The following is a 23,591-nucleotide window of genomic DNA, read 5'->3' as shown; positions in this document are numbered from 1 at the left end:
ATTACGTTTTCATTTTGTGTATACAAATTTAAAAGATAAATATTATAGTTTCTAAAATAATATTAATTTTATTAATTTGTTGGAGCGAGAAAAAAATATTTATCTATATGGATTCAATGTTGGTTTATAAAAAATGGACAATAATACAACAATTAAATAAATATAAAATTCTAAAAATGGACAAAAACAAGCCTTTAATGTCGGTTTTAAACTGACATTATTGATCTCTTTAATGTCGGTTTTAAAATGACATCATAGCCCAGTCGACATTAAAGGGCTTCAATAACACTATCAAAAATGTCGGTTTAAAACCGACATTAAAGCCCAACCGACATTAAAGGGCTTCAATAACACTATCAAAGATGTCGGTTGAAAACTGACATTAAAGGCCTTTAATGTCGTTTTTAAACCGACATTAAAGCCCAACCGACATTAAAGACCTTTAATAACGCTCGCAAAGATGTCGGTTGTCAAGTGACATTAAAGCCCTTTAATGTCGATTTTAAACCGACATTAAAGGTTAGATTTCTTGTAGTGTCTTTCATGTCTTTCTTCTTTTCCTCTTCTTTTTTTACGTCGTTTAAAATCTAAACGATCGTGTATAAAAAATAGCAAAATCTAAAAGATCGTGTATAAAGAATCTTCTTTTTCTCTTTTTTTTACGTCATTTAAATTTGAGTAACCAAATCTAAACGATCGTGTATAAAAAATCTTGAAAAAAATCATTTAGATTGGAGTAGTCAAATGTAAACGATTGTGTAAAAAAAGTAAACGATCGTATACCAAAAGAATTAAAAAAAAATCGTTTAGCCAAATCTAAACGATCGTGTACCAAATTTTTAGCCAAATTTAAACGATCTGTAACCAAATTTAAACGTAACCAAATTAAACGATCGTGTAACAAAATTAAACCATAGAATTGAAAAAATAAATTGTAGTCAAATCTAAACGATCGTGTACTAAACAATAGCTAAATCTAAACGATCGTGTACCAAATATATTATGGGTGTGTTGTTAACAGCATGGTTGACAGAGCATTTTTTACATTTTTCATGGTAGGCTTGTGGGCTTCTTGAAATGGTAGTATATTGCCGCTCAGTTATATTTTCTAAAAGACCTCTTATAATAATTATGTATTTTAAATTAAAATTCAAGTTATATGGATATAATAAAAAACATACAAACGTTATTTTAAGTGTTAATCATAGAATTCAAAAACAAATTTTCATAAGCAGAATTGGGATAGTCTCATCTGATAACATAAAACAAAATTGATGGTTTAAAACCGACTTTCGCTAAGAACCAAAATCTTTGGAGGGAAAGATATGTACGTGAAAAACCTAATCCATAAACCCCGAAAGAATTACATTCCGTTTGCAGCCTAAAAATTCCTCGACGGAACCTGCGGCGGCGATGGGCTGCGTATCCATCGTCATCGTTAGGTTATGAGATCTCTTTCCAATTCTCATCTTTATCTCAAAACTATATTCTCTCTCCGTAATTCTTTCATGGCTTCCTCTTTCACACAAACACTTAAACCAGATTTACCTCCTCAAGACCTAGACGACCTTCTCTGCTCCCATCCACAGAAACAGCGACAAGACGAATCCTCGTCTCTTACCGGTTCCAATTCCAATGACTCAAAACTTCTCTTGGGGTCGCCGACTGGATATTTGAGTGGCGAGTCGCGCATTGAACGAGCCTGGGCTCACTGGACGAAGCTCGGTCGGCCGAAGCTGATTGTAGCTCCCATGGTTGATAATTCGGAGCTGCCATTTCGTTTACTCTGCAGGAAATATGGTGCTGACGCGGCGTATACACCTATGCTCCATTCACGAATCTTTACCGAGAACGAGAAGTATCGGAACATGGAATTCACCACTTGTCAGGTATGTGACATTTTGAAGTCATTTTGTTGTGTTAACAACTTAAATTTTCTGTTTCATTTGGTATTGATGTATGTTTCCGGCTGCTATTTGTGGATCGGTAACTAATTGTAGGTTATAGTCTTGTCTGTACTATTCTTTAAGTTTATTTTTCATTGTTTTTAATTTTTGAATGATTTGTAGGAGGATCGTCCATTATTTGTTCAATTTTGTGCCAATGATCCCGATGTTCTGTTGGAGGCTGCTAGAAGAGTGGAACCATATTGTGATTACGTCGATCTAAACCTTGGGTAATCTTTGTTGCTCTAATTTGTACTCGGTTGATTAATTCGTATGGATGTTTGCGTTCTTTATGGTCGTATGTTCCAAATGCTGACTTCTTATGCTTCTCGTTGGTGGTGGAGTAAGGCTTTGTTCTCCAAAAGACTTTATGTTTGTTAAGATTGTGGATTATTCACCAAGTACATTTTGTGAATAAGAAGTAAGAAAACAAAACTACAAAAGAAGGGAGCCCTCAAAGGAGGATTTACAAGACTTCTCCAATTAGAGAGGAGGGAAGGAAAGCTATAGTAATGAAAAAGAGGGGAGCATTTACGCCAAGTCACACAAACTAACTATTGTCCCAAAAATATCCTTAAAATTCTTCTATTACGCTACTGCCAAGTGATCCAGTAAAGAGGACTCACAAAATGTTCCCACACAAAGCTTCTTTTCCTTTCTGAAGGGATGACCCCTTGAACTTTAACTGTTTAAGCAATGAAGATCTTTGGATCCTCTGGTAGAGCCATATGCTAAAAAAACACGTTCGTAATAGCCAGGAGAATCAAATACTTCATTCCCTAAGGATGATACTATGTCTTGGACCATTTTAAACTATATTATAACTTGACATGTGTGCATGTAAATGTGTTCGAGGGAACTTGACACTGAGGAGTTACCTTCCATTGTGAAAATCCTTGAGGATGTCACTTTATCCCAGACAAAGGTATTTGGAAAATGGAGAAAAAGGAGTCTTTTCAATCAGCTCCTTCTTAAAGATCTCCATTCTAATCTAAAATCTTCTCACTAGAGCAAGACGATAAATTTTACATCAAGCAATAATGATAAAGTGTTGAAACCATTAAGAAAATATATTGCTAAAAGACAATCAATGAATAATCAATTCGTAATAGAAAAATAGTTAAGTCAACATCAATCCAAAAGCTCAATTGATCCCTAGAACTAAAATGTTTAGTTACTTATGATCTCACAATATGTAAGAAGCATTGAGTTCACAAAATCCAGAATTCTAAAAGATCAAGGGAAAAATTAAGAATGTTGGCTAGTGATTCGATCCTGTCGCCATAATAAAACCACATTTTGTGCTCTCAGTCCTTGCACTTAAGCTCCCAAGAACCTTCCATCATGATCGCACACCTCCATCTCTTTGGAAATCAAAGTTATCCACTCTCTCAGCCTCCAAAAATCCCAGTTGAATGATCTACTTAAATCCTAAATGAAGTGGGAGTTATATAGCTGATTTGATGATAGCATTGTGATGCTACACAGCATTGCCCCTATCACCTTGCCAGCTGGTGGGGTCATGGCCTGATTGAACTTAATAGCACTGTGTCAAGCCTAGCATCGCACAGTGCTGCAATGCTTGTTGGAGGCTTTTTTCTTTATGTTTTCCTCTCTAAGGTTGAAATCGAGCCTAGCATTGCACTCCCTAAGGCTTTTTTTTCTTCATATTTTCACCTGAATTAATCCATTCCAGTTCAATTTGTCAGTTCCTACAAATTCAACAAATAAAAGTATCACAAACACTATTAATAACAAAAGTAACCAAATTATAAGCCTCAGAAAGCATTTTTTTAGTGCTTTTCAGTTCCGTCAAACATTGTCCATATATACATGTCAATAGTGGCATGTGGGTCTATCCTTGTGATAGAACTCTACCTTTGGTATAGAATTTTACACTTTATTCAAGTATGAATATGATCTCTTATACAGTGATGAATTGATAAACTCTCAATTCATGAAACATTCTCCTTGTTCTTCTTCTCTCGAAGAGTAACAAGCTAAACTTCTCTCGAAAGATACTAACTACTTGTTCCGCCTAAACCAACCACTATTTATAATCCCCACTAACCGACTTTAAAACTTTCTATTTACACATGTGTTGCACATGGGATTTCTCCTTTTTCCTCCTAATGTAATGAAATCTAATAGGGGGTCTAACACCTTGCTCAGAGAGAGATCAAATTTAAGAGGAAATCTTCTATGAAGAGGTTCATCCCCAGCCCAAACATCCTAAAAGATAAATCCAAAGCATCCCCAACAATATAGTTCATTCTGTCACGGATCTGACTGGTTTCAAATTCAGGCTATTTTGGGTGTAAGAACACCCTTTTAGCAATTATAGTCTCTCCTTTTATTTCAAATTGGAGGTGTTTTCTAACACACCTATAAGTGTGAAGTCTTTTAACTTCATTTATTTCAAGTGTTTCTCTTCTAAAAAAACACATTGAAGACCCTTAAATGATTAGAGTGGCTTTTACATATAACTTCTAACTGTTCTCCTTTTGAGTTGCGTCTAAACACGAGGTAAACGGAAAGAAAGAAAAATATTTTTGTCAGTTTGGGTTGATAACGGTTCAGGTTTTCAAAGAAGAAAAACTGAAAATATTCGGCCGGTGCTGAGTTTGGTCAAATCTATACCCGAATCCAATCAAATATTGAATAGTTTGCAAAGTAACGGAAGTGGTGCACCCTGTTAAAAGTTTGCTTTCATATCCTAGAGGGCTTGAGTTTGATCCTCCGACCTTGAGATTGGATCTTTTTAAAGATATTGCCTGTTTTCCTTCTGTTCAGCCAATTTATTTCAGCCCACATTCCATTTGCAGCTCACAGGCTCTAAGCCCAACCCATGCGCCATGTGCCATTAACCAAATGGTGTACTGCTTCAAAACACTAAACCAACAGTTTGTAGGTTTGGTTTTTATGTGTGACAATTCAGTTGGATTTTTAAAGTTCTTCCTAGATTTAGCAATTTACTTTTTGATACTCCAAACTAACAAAAACAATCTAGGATAATCTAAGTTCCAAATGTGTTGCATACCAAATATGCTGATTGTGTTCATATTTTTCACTCAAGGTTCCTGAACATCTATTGAGTAGTCGAGTAATTTCGTGCAGGTGTCCTCAGCGTATCGCAAGGCGAGGAAATTATGGAGCTTTTTTAATGGATAACTTACCTCTTGTAAAAGCAATAGTAGAGAAACTGGCTTCCAATCTTCAAGTTCCTGTATCATGCAAAATCCGAATCTTCCCAAATCTACAGGATACAATTAATTATGCAAGAATGTTAGAGGATGCTGGATGCTCTCTTTTAGCTGTTCATGGCCGCACAAGAGATGAAAAAGATGGTAAAAAATTCCGAGCTAACTGGAGTGCCATTAGTGCAGTTAAAAACGCTGTACGAATTCCAGTTCTTGCCAATGGGAATATAAGGCACATGGAAGATGTTAACAACTGTTTACAAGAGACGGGAGTCGAGGGTGTGCTCTCAGCAGAAACCCTTCTGGAGAATCCTGCACTTTTTGCTGGGTTTCGAACTGCTGAATGGATAGAGGGTCAGGAAGAAAATACCCGGGATGGTAACCTGGATCAAGCGGATCTGCTTGTAGACTACTTGAAGCTTTGTGAAAAATACCCTGTCCCATGGAGAATGATCCGTTCGCACGTACACAAGTTATTGGGAGATTGGTTCAAGATTCATCCACACATTAGAGAAGACTTCAATGCACAATCTAAGCTCACCTTTGAATTTCTTTACAATATGGTGGAGCGGCTGAGAGAATTGCAGGTAAAAATGCCTCTTTATATCAAAGATTCTCATGTACCTGCAATTTCATCCAATGCTTGATTGCTTCCACACATTATTCATCGATAGCCTTTTTGGTCTTAACTTAAAGATTCTTCGAGGAAATTAGATTGATACTGTTGTTGTACCACTAATATTCACATTAAATTGTCTTTCTTCAATCAGCTTAGGCACACAGTGAAGAAAGAAAAGATTTTGTATTTATTCTTGCGAATTGTAGCCTTATTTGATTTCAATAGGGACGAGAGATGAGACAAACATTACCTTTTGCCTTTGCCCACATTACCTATTCTACCATCTTGTTTAACATTCTTCTAGAAACGTTTTTCATTGAGTTCAAATGTTTTTAGTGATTTTTGTTAAACTCTTGAAAATGTAATTCTTCAACGTGGCTCGTTTTAGTTCAACTAATGTTTGTGGTGGAGATTAAACTATTGACACCTTTGAAATGGTAATTGATACTTTATTTTCGTAGCTATGCTTGAATTGATATGTCTATTGCATAATTGCTCACAATGAAATGCGCACTTATATTTCACATCGACCATTGCATGATTAAGCACTACAGGGTCAAACAATCTTCTTCTTAATTGAATAAGAAAAGTAAAGATTGTACGCTACTCTACCTGATTCTTACCTGTTTGGAGTTTCTTTTGCACTCTTTGGGGTGAACACAATAGTCGACTTCTTCGAGACTGTTCTTTGGATAGATTTTTGGATTTTGTTCCTACGCATGTGTTGAATTCGTGTAATTTATGAGCTTTTTTTTTTTTGTTTTTATATCTTATCTTTTTTTTTCTTTTTCATTCTCATGAGGGAAATTTCTTGTAATCATATATTATCTCATTTCATTTCTATTTTCAGAATAAAGAAAAAAAAAAAAAGAAAATCACGATTGTTGCATGTAATCAAAATTGTAGTCAAGTTAGCTCTAAACAGATTATGGTTGAACTTTGGAAGAGTAAGTATGTGCACATACTTGATCAAACTTTTCACTAATGTTCAATCATGTTCTTCCTAAATAGTTTTTAAGGTGAGTTCAAGCATTAAAAAATTAAAGGTGGTAAGTTATTCTATGGCGTTTTCACTTGGAATATTTTAGGACTGGAATGGGTAAAACCTATTGATGTTGTTTACTTCAAACCTAAAACCTTCAACTTCCAAAATTTTGTAATTTAATTACAAAATATCCTTCAATTTTCAAATATTCTCAAAATTGTAACTCAAATTCTCAGATATGTTTCTCCTTTTGTGTATTTAATTTGAAGTACTAACTTACATCGATTACCAATTTGCAAAATGTCTCTTTTTGTGTATTTAATTTCAAATATTTTCTTTTAAAAAAACAGGTATTTATTTACAAACTCGTCTTTACAATTCTTTATTGGGTTTCATTATTCTTCATTTGCTTTGCTATAATCCATATGCCTTTAAAAGGGTTGCTTTCGTAATTCATGAGTAAGAGTAGTAAAAGGGTCCTGAAAAAGAGTGAAAATAAAGAAATATTAGATTATAGATTGAAGCATTCGGGTTGAATTTCAACAAGGTGAAATAATGACTCATCTTTATACTAGTGGGAAAAGTGTCTTTTCAACTTTTTCTTTTAATTCAAAGAGTGTTGAAGCAACTTTTAAAATTTAGGCAATATTTTGAACTAAATATATTAACAATCATCTGTGTGTGCGTGTGTGTGTGTGTATTTTTTGACATTAAGGACATTTCAAATTAAAAGGTTTATGAAGGGTACTATTGAAGTTCATGAAAGTTCATATGAATTTTCTTGGGCAAATTATTACCGGATTCGCCAAATGCTAATGGTAAAGATATTTTTAAACTATTTTTTAAAAAGTTCAAAGGTGACAATCAAACACTTACTTCAGTAAATGTTTTAATACTAAAAGTGTTGTCTAATGTAATCTCCTCAATACTAATGGACCTTATCATTTTCTTTTAACACAATTTCTAACTATTCAGCGCCGAAGTACAACAGAACTGACTGAATTGATATATAGTTGTGTTTACATCTAAAACATCTGCCGGTGCAAATCTTCCTATCACATTCGACTTCATTGTTTCATCCAACTTTATTGCTTGCATCGCAAAAGTTACAAAAAAAGTTTTGAACAAAAGGAAAAGGAAAGAAAAAGACAATAATAATAAGCAAATACATCTTACATAACATACAAAATCAAAGGTTTTCTTCTTTTTTTAAAAAAGGATCAAAATTGGAAAACATGAGCTCGACTTACCTTCCAAGATAAGAAAAAGTTCAAATAGAATAAATAAATTGTGAACCTTCTCCCATGGGGCCATAAATGGTAAGGAATCAGAAACAAATTTTAATACGTAACTGTAAGTTGACAACAAAAATCAACTACAAGCTTCAGTATTGCACATCCCAACATAATAAACGAACAGAAATACAAATACAAATACAAAGACAGAGATCAAAGGATGGCAGTTTTGAACCCTCAAACAAAATTTGTGAGGACTTTGCTAACCAGATGTTCCCCATAAACAGCTCTCTTGAATTTTGATTCTCCTCCTGTTTTATTCTTGCAAATTTCCAACGGCTCTACAGCTGTGTCAAAATTTGTCTGTTTTTACAGAACAACAGCAAGTTCATACACATTAATGAAAAGCAGAAGGAGAAGGATTAATGTAGTGGACACAAGGAACAGAGAGAAAGAGGAAGAAACCTCATAGAAATATGCTACACAAACTCTATATTTCAAAGATTTGTTGATAACTCGATGTAAAGTCGACTCGTACAGCCCATTCGAGTAGATCTACAAATTCCAAAAGTTTTTCAATCAAAATAACCAATTAATTTGAATTGAGATATTCAAACTTGATCATGTACCTTGAGCATGTCACCAATGTTACAGACAAAACTTCCAGGAATTGGTGGAGCTGATATCCATTCTCCAGATAAGTTTCTCACCTTTCACCAACTTATCGATCAGTTTATGAAGCAAAAACTAAAGAAGGAGAAGATAGGGAGGAAAGAAAATAAGCAACAACAAAATCATTTTGATGATTGTTGATTGTTTCAATATTTACCTGAAGTGCAGTAACATCATCGTCCTGATTAACCAATGTCAACAAACCTATGAAGAACTGATATTTAGTACTATGTAATCAATTAAACAGATTTTTTAAACTCAGTCATGATTTAAAGGGCTTTTTTTTTCTCTCTAAGTATTCTTTTTACCATAGTCGGTGTGAGCCCCACTGGATGTTGCTCAATGATGAGAAGTTGAAAATGAAAGGACGGGAAAAGAACAAGAGCCAAAGAAACACAAAAGCATTAGATCCTGAAGATATATAGGTAGAAAGAAACTACTGAAGCGGCAAATTACCATCCAATGTCATTTTCAGGGACATCAGAGGCCTTCAAAGAGGAGATTCCAGGATAACCAATAAGACGCATAACCCAAAACGAATTTCCAGCTCTATCTCCCTCAAATTCATATGGGGATCCACCCAATGCTAAAGCGATTCCGCGCATAATATTTCTTGAAACATCTGATAACATATTAGATTTGACGAGTAAGAATCTGAATTTTCTTTTTTTTTTTCTTTTTTGGGTTGGGTTGGGGGAGCTAACAAATAAACTTTGCCTGTGCAGAGGTTGATATATTCTTCCATCAGTTGCTTGAAGTTGGGCGGATCAAGTGGCCTGTATCCATACAAAAAGGAACAAGCTCGTCAAGATTGAATCTATCTCAATACTACAAGTGTTTGCCTCACCATCTTCTTAAGTTGGTGTAAGCAAATTAACATTATTGGACTTGCATATTTATCAAATTACACCATTTTCCAATTTTTATACTATTCACGTTTACCAAGGAACTTAGTCTTCCCTTCTACCACTACTTACTTTTTTAATCTACTTTTCACAATTATCAAGGAACTCAATCTTACTGCATCTCAAATACAAATGTACTAACTCCAACATATGAGCCCAAGACTTGTTAACTTCACTCAATGGAAGTGGACTGAATGTCCCCCAAACATTCCCTAAAAAATGAAAGAAATATGTTGATAGTAAAATGGAATCATTAAAAGAGGCATTGAACTGGCAACCAACAACAAATTGATTAAATCTATGTTTTCTTAATCTGTTAGTGTCCGGGCCAACTTACACCCTCCTCGAGTATCATGAGACAACCTACTTGACCCTACAACATTAGGTGTAAATCCGCATAGGTGGCCACCCAGGATTGAATCTACATTTTGAAATCCGTAAATTATGCTTACCATTGGTTACTACCTTCCATAGTTTTGCCAAGAGTTCCATACATTCCTGGTTTAAATTCCCTATAGCACTGTATCCAATTGCAAACGTGATGGCACAAAAGTTCAACAATACAAAATACAGGAATAGATGGTTTCCACTATGACATGGAAAGTTAATATCAGCAACTCGTTCAATAGATGTAGACAAACTCACGTCTATAGCTTCATGCATATCTGGAACTCCTTTGGTTATGTTTTCCCCTACTCTTTGATATCCTCTGCATATAAAATTTTAAATGCGCATTGGCTTCTTGAAATTATCAACAGAAAATTTGGCTGTTTACACGTGTGAAAAATAACATCCTATTCTCTTCAACAAACCTGTATCCACTGTCTGGAGTCAACTTGATCTTAATTTTTTCTTCATAAGGAAGTTGGAAAAACATGCGCGTCACTTTCTTTACCTCACTAAGGAGGGATTCAGGAATACCATGGCCCTTCTGATAAATCACAAGACATTTTTTTGTCAAATTTCATGTCAACATATTTATGTCAAAAGTGAAAAGAAAAGGATGAACAATTTAAAGAAGGGTTATATCATCAATACCAAAAAGTACTAGAATTGGATAGAAAACTTCACGTTTACAATTTCTGGATGTTATTAATTATTCTCATTACAGCTAGCCAAAACCTATTACAATTTCTTTTCTTGAAAATTTTCAAATGGCACAAGTATTTTATTTGTAACTTTGAATGACTATCCTTAAAATAATAAAAATATGTTCCTACACTATTCGAAAATTTAGAAAAAGAATTTTGGAAGTATTAGAACTGGATAGAAAACTTCGTGTAATGAGAAATAAGGGTGTTATTAATTCTTCTCAGTACAGCTATCCTAGATCTTTTTACAGTTTCTTTTCTTGAAAATTTTCTAATGGCACAAGTATTTTACTCATAACTTTAGATGATTGTCCTTAAAATAATAAAAATATTTTCCTACACTATCAATCTCTTCTAAGTTAATAGTTTAATATGGTAGACCAAGTTAACTCAACTTCTAGAAGTGAAAATTTATTCGGGCTTAGAGGGGTAGACCATTCAAAATTGACTCACAAGTCATATCAGGTGATCTTAATGTAATTAAATTTTCCTATGGAAAATCAAATGGTGGTTGACTACCAATTTCATATAGCTGCCTAGAAATTTGATACAGGTTAATGGACCATTTACTTGGGTCTAATTTGAGATCCAACATTATTATTACTTCCAAAAATCAGGTGGCTCTCTACCTAAGCGCTACCCGAGCACTAGAGAAATGGTAGACTTACATTGGATCACTAATCAAACTGGTGCACAGGAAATGTTACTTGGGGATCTTGTCATTATGTGACTTCAACATTCATCTTTTATTTCGTTTTGTGAATAACAAACTTTAGGAGCATTAAAAGTTGGGTCAAGAGTGGAATTTAAAGACATGTTTGGGAGTACTGTTTTTAATTAATCAAAACCAATTTTGTATGAGAATTTCATTTAAAAGCTAAAATTAAATATTAAATTAATTTCAAGTGAATAAATGCATATCTCAAAGTGATTTTCAATCAGAAATAACTGATTAACAATTCCAAAATCACTTCCAAACATGCACTAGATGCCCAAGGAGTCGCAAGTGAAGACCTCATCAACAATGGGAAAGCTTTGCCAGGAGGGAGAGGTAGTCTTAATGGTGGTGGTTGGGAGGAAAGAGACATTAAAATCAAGCAGAAATTGGTTCTTAGGAGTGGGTAGATTAATTATTGGATGTAAAAACCAAGTGCTAAATCAAAGTAATTTCAACAACTTTACATTGTGTGGGCCAATAGATTCCTAATTTGACACATCAAGAAAAGTATTGTGTAGAATAAGTTCCTTAGAACATTAATTGCAAAGAAGAGACCAGTAGCTAATAGCAACATCAAATGATAATTCATCACTTTGAAAGAGAGGAAGAAGACTCTAGAAATACCGCATAAAAGAAGCCAGTCTCTCTACAAGCTTGGTCTAATTGCTTTACAACTTCAATTACATTTGCATCCTCTCCCATTTGGGGATCATCTTTCTTTTCCATAAGAGGGCCAACATCTGAACAAAAAAGGGTTTGAATTAATTAGAAAAAGAACTAAACTTTTTAAATTCCATGGAGGAATTGCAAGTCCCTTTTACTTTCTCGCCATTTTGAATCTTCTTTTACGAAACTAATTCAGAAATTGCAAAAGAACATGAAACTAGAATTGAAAAGGTGAGGAAGTAATTTGGGTGTGATTACCGATTACGGGAAAGGATGTGAAGTCGGTAGCCATGAGTGAGGATTGATGATTTAGTGTTGAATTGAAGAAATATGAAAGAGAAATAGGATGATTTTGCTTGAGGTTCGTAGATAGCTTTATGAACAGATGGACGGTAAAGACGGCAAGGCTGCTTCGTCCAGACAGGGGTCGGAGTTATACAGACATCCGTTGGTGCTCAACCTCCTCACCCGGAAGGGTTAGAACTCAAAATTTTTCTATACAAATTATTCGGAATTAATAGTACCAAAACATCAAATACCATAAATGATGTAAGCCAATGTTTAATCATTCACCTTTGGAATGGGTGTATTTGTAATGTGTGTGAATTTCTTTTGATCTTGTCTATTTAAACATTTTACAAATATGATTTAATTTCAATTGAAATTATTTACTTATCTTCTTACCGTTACTATTATTATATAATCATAATTAATAGTAACATGTCTATCGATAATTGTAGTTGTGACAGATTCATATATAATTTTTCTACTCTTATAGTAGTAGTACTATTAACGATAATGGTAATCCTATTTAAGAATTTTTTTTTTTTTAAAATATCCTTTAAAATGGGAAAAGCTATAATACGCAATTGGATTGATCGCTCCCAGCTCCCCAATTATTGTGTTTGTCGATTACGAATTTAGAGTTGTAGGTCCCACAATTGTTAAACAACAAACGAAATTAAATTGTTGAACAATAAGTGTAGGTCCTTCGAAAGAGCCTTTGCTGGTAGCGAAAAAGAAAACGTCGCCATATACGGGAATTATTGATGGAAGTGAACAAATAAAATTTTGTCAACACTAGAAATTAACCGTTAGCGAAAGGTATATTCACATAAGACAAAAAATGTATCGTGGGCATTTATTATGACAATAGTGTAAAAATGTTGTTAACATATCTGTGTATTGTCGATGATGTAGATCTACTACGCCAATAGTTATAGTTTCCATCGGTATATCTATGAAATGTCAACGCCTTAAAATAGTTGCATGGGCATAGACTTGTTTTTTTTAGAAAAATATGTTTTATATTTGTATTTTTTTCACTAACATCCTTTTGGTTTTGTATCTAAACACAACTCAAAATATATCAAATACTGAAATTCATTTCCTAAAAAAGTTACAATTGTTTCAAATATAAGTCACCTGAATGAAGTTCTTAAAACACAAAGAATTGTTCCTTACAAAATTAACATAAGCAAAATAGTAAGATCGTCCAAAATAACAAACATTACATAAACTTTAGACCAACTTCTAATTTGTTTGCCAGGAAGTGATCTCCATTGAAAGTTTGTCTTAAAAAACAAATAAAAAGAAAATAATAGAAACATATTCAATAAACTAGTACATTTTGCACCTTACATATATATACAAAAACTTTACCTACTTTAATTTCTTGAAAATCTAAATTTTGAATTAAGAACTTTTCTTACAACGCCAAAACAATAATAACTTATAAATCTTAGTGATGGAATAATAAGTTATAATTCATTGGTTGATTGTATCATTAACCATTTCTTTCTTTTGGTGTGAGAAACTTATCCAACTAAAAATATTCACAATAGTAGGGCGGGTTTGTCGTGGCTTTGTCTGAATTTCTACAACATGTGTAAATATTTTCAACTGTTTTATCCTCTAAGACAATTTTCCTAAAAACAATCATGTTGTTCACACGAGATTTCCAAGGAAATTTAATTCAAGGAGTTGAACTTGTATTTATGTTGATTTGATGCCTATGCTTAATTTTAAGATTTGAGAAAGCACGTTATATTTGTAAAGTTGGAGTATTGGAAGAAAAGTTTGTATTTTCAAAAGAACCTCAATATTCGAGATCGACGGTTGGCTTCAAAAGTTAGGAAGTCTTTGACTCATAGGAGAATCCTATCTAGACTTTATGCAATATAAAGAGAGTTCTGTTTTATGGACTTAGTTGGATAAATAATTAATTTGATTCAACGGTCATAATGAAAACATGTGACATCATTATAATTAACCAATTTATATCTTTAATACACATATCAACTTTTAAATAGTTCTAAATTCAATTATTTGTATTTATCATCATTAATTAAATAAATAATGTGACAATTTGTGATTGATCCAAAAATTTCATATTCAATCTATACTATATTAGTTAAGCTTAAAATTTTACTAAATGCTTAAAGTTTTGGATTATCGAGCTTCCTACCAAACAAAAGCCTCTATTGCACATTTAAAATATAGAATAGTAGGTTTATATAATATGAAAGATTGACTCTTAAGACCATACTCTATGACCTAATGAAATCGACATTTATGTAATTGATAATTAATAATTAATAAAAAAAGTGTGACAAAAAAGTGGACATAATAAAAGAAAGGAAATTGTGAAGCATTAGCATCCGAATTTCGAAGAAAACAAAGGGCGCCCTCAGATCAAAGAGGACATACTATAAAGTCTCCACGCTATTTCAAGAATTGGCGTGATTCTCAAGCGACATTTCCGTAATTCACCACAAAAATTAAAAACAAAAAAGAACTCACAGATTCTGATTTGACTTTTGAAACCCCAACCCCCATCATCTCCCAATTTAATTTTCCCTCGATATTTATCCAAATTCAGAAACATAATCTTGACAATTTTATGCTCCATTCTTCCAATCTCAGCCGTACGTTTCATTCAAACTCCAATTCTCCCCCACTGCGCCTTCCACTACCTTTTTCCTTTCTATTAAAGTGTCCTCACAAACTCACCTCCTCTCTCTGTTTCTGTCTGCGGTAGGATCGCCGACTCCGGATTTACATTTCAGGGGTCGAAGATTTGTTCTGGGGTTTCTTTAATTTCTTTATATATATACACACACAATCATGTCCGGGGGTATTGCACGCGGTCGTCTTGCGGAGGAGCGGAAGTCATGGCGAAAGAATCATCCCCATGTGGGTTTTCGTTCTTGTATTGTTTTCCCTTCTGTTTTGGGGAAAGACCCTTGTTTTTGTTTTGATTTTTTTTCTTTTTTGTTTAGGGTTTTGTTGCGAAACCGGAGACGATGCCTGATGGGACTGTGAATTTGATGATTTGGCATTGCATTATTCCTGGGAAAGTTGGGGTAGGTGTTTTTTCCCCCTTTTTTCCTTGCAATTTCGTGGATGTGTTTTGTATTGGGGTTTTGATTTACGGGTTGATTGTTGCTTTGGATGTATTGCAGTTGATGCCTAAATTGCGACATGGACTCTTCCCATGTTCTGAATCTTGCATGCCCTAATTCTTGTTTTTCTCTCTGGAGCTCTGTGTTGGGTTCTTGATGAAGGATGTTATTTCTATGGTTTATTGGGATGGTATTAGTTATTTAAGCTTTTAGACAACTCTTAGTTCAACTATATTTAGAATCTAGATTTGGGAAAATGAAACAAACTTTGTGACACTATCTTCTTTGCTTCTTGTCTTTCTGTGTCTGCGTACTCAAACTTCAATTCACGTTTCTTTGCTTGTTATGGCGTTCGGGGCATCTAGGACTTTTCTTTTCAACTTGGGATTACGAACTGGCCTGTCTTTTGTAGCTCTTATCAGCGCAATCAACTGGTATTATGGCTAAAAGACAACCTTCCTTCCCATAACAAACTATCTTGAATTCAGGCCTCTAAGTTCCTTTTGGCCAACTACTTGAACTTTCTGATCACCAAATGAAGCTTATTGAATACGGGAATTGAAGAAAGGTTTAAAGTAAATTGGGTATTATATTAAAGCCTTTTTTTAAGTAGTATACGGTGACCAGTGTCAAGTTGACACCTTCATGCAGATTCTTATGATAACTATTAAACAAAAAATTCACCCAAAAGCTTAAGCTGGTGGTTGAAGGAAAATTTAATTATATATGACTAACACTCCCCTCACTTGTTGGCTTGAAATATTTGAAAGGCCTAATAAGTGGAAATCAATTTTAATTGGGGAGAAAACGACAATGCAGGGACTTGAACATTGGACCATCTCCTCTGATACCAAGTTTGATAGTATGGGGTTCCATTACAAAACAAATTGTAACGAGAGGAGTAGCCCATTTATCCCATAAGGGGTGTGAGTCTCCTTGATTTTTCCAATGTGGTACTCTCGACATGCCCCTCAAGATGGTGTCTCTTCGGGTTCACATATCTTGGACCGAATATCCGTTTGGGCTTAATGGGCTCTGATACCATATTAAACCACTAATTCACCCAAAAACTTAAGTTGGTGGTTGAAGACAAATTTAATTAAATATCACTAACAATAACAAAACTGAAAATCCTTTCCCCATATTCCAGGTTATTTAATATATAATATAACAATCCCTTTGCTGTTGTACCATGTTAATATAAAAAAAAGTACCATGTTAATATAAAAAAAATGGAATAAGTGAAATTTTGAGTAATTATCTAGGCTGAGAAGTTATTTTGGTGATATAATTCTATCAGAAAATGGAAAGTGATAATTTCCAAATTGCACTACAACTAGGGGAAGGGGGTATGCATTTTATCCTTTGTCAGCTGAAATAGGCCTACAAGTGCACTGTTTTAAGCACAATTTTAGGCTGTAGTATGCTTTTCAACAGTCATTGGGAATTTTCATTGATAGCCTCACTTTGAAGGTTTAATTGTTAATACTTGTTGGGTTCTAGTATCAAGTATGTGAATGGCTTTGTTGAAATAACATCTATTGTCTATATGGATGGATCCTTCCCAACTTGATGTTTACTTGAATTTACTTTCCCCTTTTCTGTATACTTGACCAGACCTATACCTGATCTTTACTTGAAACTCAACGTTTCTGTTTTTCACTGAAACAAGATTCACTCGAGCATAAGTTGGTCTCAGACACTAAATGCATTTTCAGCATATGCATGCACAATACTTTAGTAGGAAAGTCTTTTGTTATTAATCTCTCCTCCTGGTCTACTCTGTTGATTTCCATCCAGTTAAAATTGGTTTTGACCTGTTCAGCCTTTTTATTATTTGTTAATGGTGCAGGAATATCACTAGAGAGAGAAAAATGCAAAAGGGTGATTAGAAGTCAATCCCTTAACCCTCCTGGATTTTTCATAGAAAATGTCTCATTTAACTGATAGAAGAACGTCCCAATTGATATTAGAAATGTTAAATGAAAATCATAACATTCGGTTAAATGGTATTAAACAAATAATTTCTTTTTTTTTTTTGTTTCTTTTTTAATATTGTTATTATTATCCTTTATTATTAGGTTTGCCTCTTCAAAAATCGAAATCTAAGTCCTGATGACTTACACATGACTACACTTCTACTTTCTTAAACTTTGTGCTGTTCTTTAAAATGTTCCCGTCCATATTCCTTCTTTCTATGATGTATATTGATCTGTGGACTTTGTTCTCCAACTTAAGTAGTACTGTGAAGTTTTGTGTGGCATTGAAAGTTGACAAAGCCATTCTTATCAAAAAAACAAAAGTTGACAACGCCATTAATTTTCTACAGACAGACTGGGAGGGTGGTTTCTTCCCCCTTACACTCAATTTCAGTGAGGACTACCCAAGTAAGCCACCAAAGTGTAGATTTCCTCAGGGCTTCTTCCATCCTAACGTGTACCCATCAGGAACAGTCTGTCTATCGATTCTCAATGAAGATAGTGTGAGTAGTAAATGAAAAACTTATGTCTTTATGTTCATTAAAACATCACCTGACCTATCCTTGAATTTCCTTTGTTCATGAGTAGGGGTGGAGACCAGCCATAACAGTTAAACAAATTCTTGTTGGAATCCAGGATTTGCTGGATCAACCAAACCCGGCTGATCCTGCTCAGACAGAGGGGTATCATCTCTTCATCCAGGTATGTCATATTTTGTTTTTAGACAGGGCAGTGAAAAGCTCAATCCTTGGTCATGAGGGTAGGCTAAGTGTATTCTGTAGTGATATATCTGTGCTTGCAGATGTAAAACTAGTGATCTCAAAGATTTTGGGAGTGGTAATGGCGACATTTGGTTCTCAATTTTGTGTGAAGGCATGAGAATCAGAAATCCTTGCATATAGCATGTTCAACTGTAGGCATCTGACCTGCGTACTAATGTGTGGGGTTTTAAGAGGCATATTTGTTGGTCAAGGGTGGGTGCAGTAAATCGAGAAGGGCTAGAAGAAATCAATTAATTATATAATTAACTGTTGTGTCTTTACCCTGATTGTTTTAGGGCTTGTTTGGTAACCCATTAGTTTTCTATTTTTTGTTTTTGAAAATTAATTTTTAAAAAACAGGTGTGTTTTTAAGTAATTCACTTTTATTTTCTTTAACAAGAAACTTGTTCTTAAAATTATGAATGAAGGAAAATTGAAAAAGAAAAAAAGAAACTTTCAAAAAAATACATTTTGTTTTCAAAAACAGAAAACAAAATCAGATATCGAACATATATGTTTTCTTTAGTAAACAAAAATTTTAAAACAGAATTTAGAAAACAAAAACAAAAAATTGAAATGGTTACCAAATAGGCCTTAGTTGTCATTCTTATTTCTATTCCACTATAATTGATGATTCTCCTTGAGTATTACAACCATTGCACATTAATTTTTTTTTTTTGTTTATTTCTAAAAATTAATTTTTCATATGCCTACATGGTCCTTTGATTTTGAACTTTGTGCAAATTCTTTTCAAGGGGGAATATTTTATGTATTCTTTGTATTAATTGTTTCTAGATTAGATACAACAAAAGAGGCATACAATATGCATTTCTAGACTGCATGTGATTCTTGAAAGAGAAATTTTGGGAATTGTTGCTTTCAAAATGGGAAAACCGAAGGAACCTGGATGGATGGCTTTCCCGTTTCCAACTTTCATATGTCCTCATGAGTCATGTGAGTTTCAGTGTCATGTCCCTGGGAAAAGTTGTATAATACTGGTTCTTACCTACAAACCACTTGATTTGGAGGGATTAGTTGAACCATACTCTGTTTGAAGAGATTTCTGACTGCTAGACTGCGTGGTTGGTAGCCGTTAATTTTGTTGAGACACAGAGGTGTATACTTGAACAAGATGTGTTCTATAGGTTGTATGACCATGCCTTTGAGCTGTAAGGCACTGACCGAAGAGTGTAATAACACAGAAGTTTTGTGAATGTGATGGAATTGGATAACTACCTGACTTCTCTGATTTTCTATTGTTAAATGGAAGAATTTATCCTTGTGCAGGATGCCGTTGAGTACAAGAAGAGGGTTCGCCAACAAGCCAAGCAGTATCCACCTTTGGTGTAAGCTGATTGGGTCCCATTATACTTCTTGATACTATGATGATATTAGCAGCCAGTTGCCACTGATTGAATCAACATTTAAAACTGACTCGTTTTATAGATCGTTGGTATGTGGTGCACATTTCAATTGTCATGATAATCTCTGAAACTTTAGTGTTTCCCAGATATGGACCAACTTATGTCGACATTTATATCGGTAGACATGTCAAGCCTGGTGCTGCATTGTGTTCATATTGTGAACTTGTGGTTTCTTGCTCTAAAAAGTGTATGAAAGAAAAGGTTTTTTCTTAACGTATGGATCAACTGCTACTTGCTTTTATAAAGAATGCCATTTTTATGTAGGTCTTCTCTCAGAAGATTGAATAACCTCATCATTGCTCTTGATAACAGGGATTACTTATTTAGATTTTCCTGTCAATGGCTGCAGTGGCAATCAGCGCTTTGAAGTAGAAACATAGAAAATTAAGATGACTTGGAAACATTTTCATGATGATTTTTCTTTTATGGTATTTTACTAGTTTTTAATGTCCAATCATCTGGCTTCGCTAAATTTATGCTGGTCATTAATACGCTTGTGTGCCAGTTGTTGAGTTTTGCTTGCATTGACACATATAAAGCAGTTGATGGACGATGCAAGTGGTTAGCATGAGAATACTTTTGGTCGGTCTTGTTGTCACCGTTCCCTAATGTTATTCTCCTTTTTATCTTTACACTAAGAAATCTTTTATCCTTCTTTTAACATTTACATTTGTCCCACACGCACTGAAATCATCATCTCAACCCTTCCAATGGTTAGTAGTAAGAGTGAGGGAAATGAGATCCGTTTGATGTGGGAGTTTTGGAGCTCAGTGGGATTTGAAAATTAGTCATTCACAAGCACCCTTTGCTTAAGCATAAGCTTGTGGGTTTTGTTGTTTCTGAAATTAAATAAAGGGAACAGATAGGAAAGAACTGATTATATTCAATTCAGATGCAATTTTGAATACAATATATAGGGTAAATTCGAAGATGTCTTTAATTACTAAAATTTATTTCTGTATTATATTTTATACTTTTATAGCTAATTTTGATGAAGATTTTGAATTTTTTTTACAGATACAGATAGTCAAGAAACCAAAAAATAACAATCGTAGATAGGATGAAAAATCAACTATTTAACTAAAACAAACTCATTGATATGTTAGGATATATGGGTAAATAAGACGGCTGGATTAAAATATTAAGGATTAGCAGATGTTTTTGCTTACATAAATAGTAAATAATTAATCGATATTTCTAACAACTTTTATGACAAAAACTTCTATTTGTAGTTTTAAATTGAAATCATATTTTACTCAACTGAGATTAAAGGTCATTGTTGGGTAGAAATGTCTTAACTATTCTTTTGGCTTGGATTAAGATCTTGAAATCAGGTTATAATATTGAAGCCTTGTCGTTATTGTTTGAGAAGCTTCTACACTAGTTTGAGAGTTTAAAACATTGGCAAGTAATGTCTTACTTATTTTAAGAGTTATCATTTGTTCAAGTTTGAAGATAGGCTAAACCTCCGTTCGATTTTGTTTTGTTTGATTTAATTATGTATGCTGCTTTTAATTAATTGAAATGATTTCAATATATGTCGTTTAAGTTAAAGTTCCATGATAGGTTAAATATGTCACGCATTTTTATTATTTTTAATATATGAAAATAATGCAATTATTACATTTCCTACTAACATCAGATCACCCCATAGTTATATATAATTTAATGGAATGAAATATCGAAAATAATTTTTTAATTTTTGTTAAATAGGCTTTAAAAAGCTTAGAGAGGTAATACTATAAGTGAATGGGTTTTCAATAGGATTAAAAACAGAGCTAATAGTTCGCTTAGGTTCATGTATCTTTACCCCCCCCCCCCCCCCCCCCCAAAAAAAAAATGTTCACTTATGTTAATCAGCTTAATAACTAATAATCAATAAATTTTAAAATAGAAATTAAATGTGGAACTTCGTGGAGTTGATATTACAAGCGTTGGTCTTTTCGTTTGGTAATTATATCTTGTTTTTTAAAATAAAGTTTATTTTGACATTTCAATCCTATTTAAAAAATATAAACAAATTTTTAAAAGTTATATTTTTTTTAGTTTTCAAAATTTGGTTTGATTTTTTTAAAAAAATTAGTAAAAAGTAGATAAAAAAAACCAAACAAAATGGTTATCAAACGGAATTTAGTAATTTAAGTTGAAAATCAAAGAAACCAACACAAATAGTATATATCTAAACTAAATAGACGTTGTAAATAGATAGATACTTAATTTGTTTTGATGAATCAGAGAAACCTGATGATGATTCGGTAGCAGAATTTAGTTCATGAACTATAAAGTCATAAAAACATGAAGGTAGAAAGTCAAGTGGTTACACAAAGCCTAACAAAACTATTCTCAAATATCTATGAAATTAAGTTTTTTTTTTTCCTTTCAAAATCTACACCACAATCTGTCTGCTTGTACTGATTATTAGAATTAAATTAACTTTAGAGAAACAGAAAAAATACAGACAAAAGGCAGAGTTAAAGAACAAAACATAAAAGATAAAAATATAAATAAAATAAAATAAGTTGCTTATATCATCAATTATTTAACTTATTTCTCACTTTCTTCAAGTTCTCAATACATGTTCTTGACTCAGTTTTGTGTACTTAGTGTTGTTTGTTAATGAATTTTTTTTCTTAAATAAATATTTCCACTAATTTAATATAACTGTGGAATTTTCACGACCCCTTAAAATATAATTTTAATCTATTTTAGGGTTTTTTTTCTAAAATTTTAATTTTAGTTACGAATGGGATTCTACAACGGTTAAAGTCACTATTAAAATGTTTTGACCATTCAAAATTAATTTTAATAATACAAAAAAATATATTTAATAATATTTTTTAAAAATACAACAAAAATGATTTTAATCATTCCAAAATCGGTCTCTTCCATCCTACGTATATTAATGTAATAAAACAACTTTATTTTTAAGATTTATTCAATTTTGAAAAAAACAATAATAATAAATTTAGAGAGTAACTGAGTCGGAAGTGATACATTATTTAAGTTAATGATTATTATTATTATTATTATTATTATTATATATATATATATATATGTTCATTATCATCACAAAAGAACATTAAGAAAAAATCAAGAAGAAAGGCCACTTAATTCGCACTGCACTTTTCACTTCTTAATTTTATATTTAATTTATTATGAAGAATGATTGTGATTGAGTTATGGAGTAGTATATATAAACTAACGTAAGAAGAGAGACTTAATATTATTAAGTGCAAATTACAAAAGAAGAGATGAGTTATGAAGAGAAAAAGCAATTAGAAGAAAATGGGTCAAGAAGCAATGATGCTTTGCCATTTCATAAGCTTCTTAGCTATGGTGACTCTTTGGATTGGGTTTTAATGGGTTTAGGGACTTTTGGTTCACTTCTTCATGGCATGGCTCAGCCTATTGGCTATCTTTTGCTTGGCAAAGCACTCAATGCATTTGGGAATAATATTAATGACCTTGATGCTATGGTTCATGCCCTCTATCAGGTATATATATACATATATATATACATGTATGTATTATTTCATTTGTTTTAATTTCTATTATTATTTTTCTAAACAAATTGTTAAAACCACCCTTAAATTATAGTGGTTGGTAGCTTCCAGCAATTATATACCTCCAAACTTTTAGGTGTAACTGAACGTTCAAACTCATACAAGTGATAGAACCAAACTTTCAAAACTTACATTATTGTAACAATTGTATGAGTTATTTGTGAGCTCATTTTAAAATAGTAATCACAACCATCCCATTACTTACGCTTAGTTTTTACAAATTTTCCTTAATTTATTAATATTGTTTTTATCCTTGATATATATATATAAACAAGTTTTAATAACCTTTTAGACTATTTCTAAATGTAGCAAAATATAATCGTCTATCTAGGATTGTGAAAGATAATTATAATAGACCGAAATAAACTACTACGTATTGCTATGTTTGTAATTTTAAAAAGATTTATTATTGAAAATAATTTT

At 33.0% G+C, this 23,591-nt stretch overlaps 3 protein-coding genes across 4 annotated transcripts; 2 read left to right on the top strand and 1 right to left on the bottom strand.

Moving 5' to 3' along the window:
* Nucleotides 1–1,249: 1,249 nt before the first annotated feature.
* On the top strand, nt 1,250–6,019 carry LOC103501114 (uncharacterized). The gene is made up of 3 exons (XM_008464615.3): nt 1,250–1,889; nt 2,070–2,176; nt 5,064–6,019. Exons 1-3 carry the CDS (start codon nt 1,446–1,448, stop codon nt 5,791–5,793), a joined length of 1,281 nt encoding a protein of 426 aa, XP_008462837.1. The 5' UTR covers nt 1,250–1,445; the 3' UTR covers nt 5,794–6,019.
* Nucleotides 6,020–8,067: 2,048 nt separating this feature from the next.
* Nucleotides 8,068–12,597, bottom strand: LOC103501113 (probable 2-oxoglutarate-dependent dioxygenase At3g50210). The gene is made up of 12 exons (XM_008464612.3): nt 12,296–12,597; nt 11,996–12,111; nt 10,375–10,493; nt 10,208–10,271; nt 10,015–10,082; nt 9,375–9,433; nt 9,114–9,279; nt 8,966–8,985; nt 8,815–8,861; nt 8,615–8,695; nt 8,451–8,540; nt 8,068–8,348 (listed from the first exon to the last, which is right to left on the bottom strand). Exons 1-12 carry the CDS (start codon nt 12,327–12,329, stop codon nt 8,223–8,225), a joined length of 990 nt encoding a protein of 329 aa, XP_008462834.1. The 5' UTR covers nt 12,330–12,597; the 3' UTR covers nt 8,068–8,222.
* A 2,110-nt stretch (nt 12,598–14,707) lies between these two features.
* LOC103501112 (SUMO-conjugating enzyme SCE1) lies at nt 14,708–19,868 on the top strand. 2 transcript variants are annotated; one of them, XM_008464611.3, is made up of 5 exons: nt 14,708–15,232; nt 15,319–15,402; nt 17,771–17,923; nt 18,009–18,122; nt 19,469–19,868. In XM_008464611.3, exons 1-5 carry the CDS (start codon nt 15,164–15,166, stop codon nt 19,529–19,531), a joined length of 483 nt encoding a protein of 160 aa, XP_008462833.1. In that variant the 5' UTR covers nt 14,708–15,163; the 3' UTR covers nt 19,532–19,868. The 2 variants fall into 2 exon arrangements, with proteins under 2 accessions (XP_008462833.1, XP_050935387.1); XM_051079430.1 differs by having other exon boundaries at nt 14,873–15,232; nt 18,009–19,868.
* Nucleotides 19,869–23,591: the final 3,723 nt, after the last annotated feature.

The sequence above is a fragment of the Cucumis melo genome, chromosome 11, assembly GCF_025177605.1.
Source record: "Cucumis melo cultivar AY chromosome 11, USDA_Cmelo_AY_1.0, whole genome shotgun sequence".
Classification (NCBI taxonomy): domain Eukaryota; kingdom Viridiplantae; phylum Streptophyta; class Magnoliopsida; order Cucurbitales; family Cucurbitaceae; genus Cucumis; species Cucumis melo.
The sequence above is the reverse complement of the archived record's forward strand: the minus strand, read 5'-3'. Positions and strand labels throughout refer to the sequence as shown.